Source organism: Portunus trituberculatus, chromosome 21 (genome assembly GCF_017591435.1).
Source record: "Portunus trituberculatus isolate SZX2019 chromosome 21, ASM1759143v1, whole genome shotgun sequence".
In the NCBI taxonomy this organism is placed as follows: Eukaryota; Metazoa; Arthropoda; class Malacostraca; order Decapoda; family Portunidae; genus Portunus; species Portunus trituberculatus.
This window is the reverse complement of record NC_059275.1, coordinates 5196875-5201874: the sequence shown is the minus strand read 5'-3', so window position 1 is coordinate 5201874 and position 5000 is coordinate 5196875. Positions and strand designations below refer to the sequence as shown.

The window sequence follows — 5000 nt, the reverse complement described above, 5'->3', positions numbered from 1 at the left end:
GTTTCTGTGTTGCGTCATGCCATGGGTGTATTTTTGGTGTTGCTGTGTTTGGGAAGCTTTGGCGTGTGCTTCATTTGCATGGAGTGTAGGAGAGGCGGGTGTGTCCTGCGATTGCCCTTCTTCCTCTTTCCTTCCAGCCTTCCTTCCTTCACACACTCCTACCCGGCACGTACCTTTTTTTTTTTTTTAGCTTTTCTATCACGTTTTTCTTTTGTTTTTCCGTCTTTTTCTTGGCTTTTATTGTATTCTATTTTTTTCACCTTTCCTTTCTTCCTTCACTTCCTTTACTCCTTCCTTCACTCTTTCCTTCATTCCTTTCCACCTTATCTCTCCATTTTTTCACCTTCATATTTATTTTTTTTTCACGTTACTCTCTTTTGTTTCTTTGGCATTGGTATGTATTTAAAACCTCACGTCTCTTTCACTCATTACCGTGTTGCTTTTCACTTTTTTTTTTTTTTACGTTTGTTATATTTCTACGTATTGTAATCTTTCTGAATGGGAAGGCTGAGTTAGGTTAGGTTAGTTAAGGTTAGTTTAAGTTAAGATGTTATGTTACGTAGGTTAAGGACAGATTATGTTAGGTTAGTTTAAGTTAAGGTTATGTTAGAAAAGTTATCAGTTTAGGTTAGGTTAGGTTAGGTTAGGTTAATAAGTTCTGGTTAAGGATAGGTTGCGCTAAGTTAGGTTGGGTTAAAGTTATGTTAAAGCTAAGTTAGGTTAGGTCAAGGTTAGGTTATGTTAGGTTAGATTAAGTTTATATTAAGTTCAGTTGGGTTACGTTAGCGTAGTTAGGTAAAATAAAAAGGTATGTTAGGTTAGGAAAGGTCTTTGTCCCTTAGTGTAGCTGGAGATACAGTTGATGTGGCTGGTGAAGTGAATGGTGACGCATTGTTATGAAGTACCGGATCTATTAGCGAGCTATTAACTGCGACTGAATGGTTGGGGTCATTACTCGTTGCAGGCTGTCAAGACTTCGAGACTTACCTAACAGTCCACTATTGTAAATACTGTAAACAAACACTCGTATTATTAGTGTAGCCTTAATGAATGTATGAATGCTGTGGTAACTGTATTTTTGTATTTATGTATTTTCTTTCTCCTATTATTGATTTGGTTAGTTGTATATTATTTTCATTATACCTTATATTTTTAATTCTGTCTTTTTTTACGTTATTTATTTGCTATTATTGTTGTCTATTTATTTATCTTTTATTTATTTATCTATTAATAAATTTTCTTGGGTAAAGAGAGGTTTATTAACTCATCATGTCATTATCCATGTTTACTTTTATCCTGCAGGTGTGAGTGCGACTCTTCATAGGATTAAAGCATTTTTTTTTCAGGACTAGTATAATTGAGTGTTTTTTTTTTATTTATTCATTTATTTATTTCATTTATTTATATCTTTAAACTCGTGAGCAGTCTGCATACCAAATGAAGAAATAAAACGAAATAGATTGTAGATAGATAGACACACAATAAGACAGACAAATAGACAGGTAGATAGATAGATAGATAGATAGACGAACAGACAGACAGACAGACACAGATAGGTATATAGACAGATAGATAGACAGATAGCTAGAGAGACTTATTTATTTAAACCCATGACCAAATCTCTCTACCATAATAAATAAATAAAAGATAGACTATAGATAAACAGACTGACAGACATATAGATAGATAGACAAGTAGATAGATAGATAGGCGGACAGACAAACAGATAGATAGATAAATGAATAGGTAGATGGATAGATAGACAGGTATAGACAGACAGATAGATAAATAGATAGATAGATTTATTTAAGCCCATGACCAAATCTCTACCAAAATAAATAAGTAAAGAAAAGATTGTATATAAACAGACAGACAGAAAGACAGACAGGTAAACAGTCAGGTAGTTAGATAGATTGAATGACAGATAGATAGAAATATGATAGATAGAAAAATATATAGACAAAAATATACGTGTAGTGTGTCTTCATAATTATAAACCAATACAACGTGACACTTAACACGTAACATATGGTGTCCTGCAGGGCGAGGTGGTGACGGCGACGCAGCTTCAGGAGAGAGTATCCAGGGACCAGCTGACGGCCAAGTACGGGGGCATCCTTCACCCCGACCTGCCCCGCCCTCAACGGTGCCCTGCGCTCCTCCAGGTGGGTGCTGTCTGTCTGTGTGTCTAGCGGTGGTGAGAGGGAGCGTGGTGTCTGAATGGGAGTGGTGGTGTTTTTGTGTTTATTTGTATCTTTCCTTCAGATTGTGTATATTTGTTTCTCTCTCTCTCTCTCTCTCTCTCTCTCTCTCTCTCTCTCTCTCTCTCTCTCTCTCTCTCTCTCTCTCTCTCTCTCTCTCTCTCTCTGATATCTATTTTGTAATTTATTGATTATATATGTTTTACGGTTTAATTCGTAGTGTGTGTGTGTGTGTGTGTGTGTGTGTGTGTGTGTGTGTGTGTGTGTGTGTGTGTGTGTGTGTGTGTTTGTGTGTGGGATTGAAACAATATGTACATGGCATTAATTATATCCCTCTCCCTTTCTCCCATCTCCCGTTCTCTCACCTCTTCCTCTCCCTCTCCCTCTCCCTCTCTCCTCCCATTCCCTTCCTCTCCCTCTCCCTCTTCTTCTCCTCTCTCTCTCTCCATCCCCAAACATCAAACACTCCCTCCTTTCACTCCCGCAGCTGAAGGAGAGCCTGGTGGAGGAGTTACGCCCCTGGGCCACGAGTCTTTCCTCCTCTCTCCCGACCCACAACTCTCCCTCCTCTCCCACTTCCTCCTCCTCACCTCCCTCACACTCCCTCACTCCCTCGGACCTTGCGGGACTCAGGAGCAGTGTGACCAGTGCCAAAAGAATCCTGCAGGAGATGGAGGACTTGTGCCAAAGAAAAGTGAGAACGTCCGCCGCCAGGTGAGTTAATTAAGTGTTGTTACTACCTGTTTTTGTGGGTTCTAGTTTTTTTTTTTTTTATTTGAATGAAGGAATGATGGATTTTTCTTTTTTTTTCGATTGAGCTAATTATGAGATTTTTTACTTTATTTATTTATTTATTTATTTATTTATTTATTCATTAATTAATTTATTTATATATCTATTTATCTATTTTATTTTATTTTATTTTTTATTCTTTTTGTGTGTGTGTGTGTGTGAACGTAAAGGTTGAGAGTAGTGAAGAAAAATTTGCCTTAACTCTTACAAATTATCATTATTCACACTATCTCCATCACCACTACTTTTACTACTACTACTACTATTTGTATCACCACCACCACCACCACCACCACCTGTTAAAACAACAACTACTACTATTACTACTACAATTACTACTACTACTGCTACTATTATTACTGCTACTACTTTTGCTATTCCTAGTACGGCTTATCCTTATCATCATCAGGAGATGCGTGCAGGAATGCGAGAGGCTGGTGGCGGCGGCGGAGGCGGTAGTGGAGGCTGGCAGGACCTCCCCGTACGTACGTCTCCTACAGGAAGCCAACGCGGTGAGTACTAACCTAACCTAATCTAACTTAACTTAACCTAACTTGAATCTTTTCCTTCACTACGGAGACCAAATGTTTGTCAATATTATCACTAAACTTTTCTTTCTATGGCTCTTTTCTTTCAGTCTCTTTTTATAATTTTCTTTTTTTTTTTTTTTTTCTTTACATGTTTGTTTCTTTGCTCCTTTGTTATATCAGTGGTGATTTTTAACGATTTTCTTCCTATTTGTTCATTCGTTGTCATGTATTTCTTCGTGTTTATCGTTTTCTTTGACTTTTGTTTTTTGTTCAAAGTTGCCCTTCGTTCATTCATTCGTTTATTATTGCATTTATTTTTTTTGCTCTTTCCTTTCCTTTTTTGTATTGATTAATTCGTTTATGTACATGTTGGTGGAGAACTACGTGTGTGTGTGTGTGTGTGTGTGTGTGTGTGTGTGTGTGTGTATGTGTGTATGTGTGTGTTAAAAGTCCTTTCACACCTCCAGCCACTCACGACGTAATAGTGCAGTCCATGTTTTATTAAGCTTGTTTTCTTTGACTGGCGACGTGTCCGTTTTCTCTCATACTCAAGAGGGGCTTCGTGATGTTTATGTTCTCCTCTTCAAACCCATTTTCCCACGGCTGGCTGAGTACCTTTCGTGACGCTGTATCGATCTGAAGACACCCTTAAGTACCCTCACGATGCTAAGAATACAAATAGGAAAATATCTGCCGTTATTCCTCGATAAATCAGTTGAAGTTGATAGTTGAAGTCCCCCTCCCTGACTCCGTTTTCGTTGACACCATTCACACACTCGGCATGACGCAGACCCTTGCCTTCCCACGCGGTTCGGAATTAAAATGCAGGTTCTTTCCTATAAGACTAAATGCAGCGTAGGGGAGTGATCAGAAGAGAGAGGATGGGAGGGTGGTGGTGGTGGTGGTGATGGTGGTGGTGGTGATGGAGAGAGTAGAAAAGATAGCTAGGTCGGGCGAAGAAAAAAAAAAAAACGGGTGAGAAAAATCAATAACGATGAAGCTACTGGCAAAAAATTCAGAGAGAAAAGAAACTGGAGTGTATCAAGAATAACACACACACACACACACACACACACACACACACACACACACACACACACACACACACACACACACACACCTGTCTAACCCACTCTCACCTGGCGGCCTCGCGTTCCTTGTCGCACCTGTCCATCGTGATTGTTGCACGGGGTGGGGAATGACAGGTACAGGTGGGGAGGGGTGGCGGAGGAGAGGAAAGGGGAGGGAAGGAGTGACAGGGAGAGGGAGAGGGGAGGCGGCAAAAAGAGAGGAGAGGAGTAGGCTGAGTGTGAGTTGTGAGAGAAGGGAAAGTTCGGTTTTGCTTGGGTGGGTTGTTGAAGAGTGCACCCTTGAGTGTCATGGTCATGCTTGCCACTCATCCCTGCCGCCTCGCCCCGCCACTCATCCCTCGCTGTCGCCTCCCCTAACCTCCGACACCACCCACCTTCAGCTGGTC

The 5000-nt window shown here is 40.1% G+C and overlaps 1 protein-coding gene across 1 annotated transcript in view; it reads left to right on the top strand.

The window, feature by feature from the left end:
* Positions 1-5000, top strand: part of LOC123506924 — a 283593-nt gene that overhangs the window by 95617 nt on the left and 182976 nt on the right. Inside the window, 3 exon segments of the mRNA XM_045259347.1 lie at positions 2043-2165; positions 2689-2915; positions 3403-3505. Of these exon segments, the coding sequence (XP_045115282.1) occupies positions 2043-2165; positions 2689-2915; positions 3403-3505 (453 nt within the window).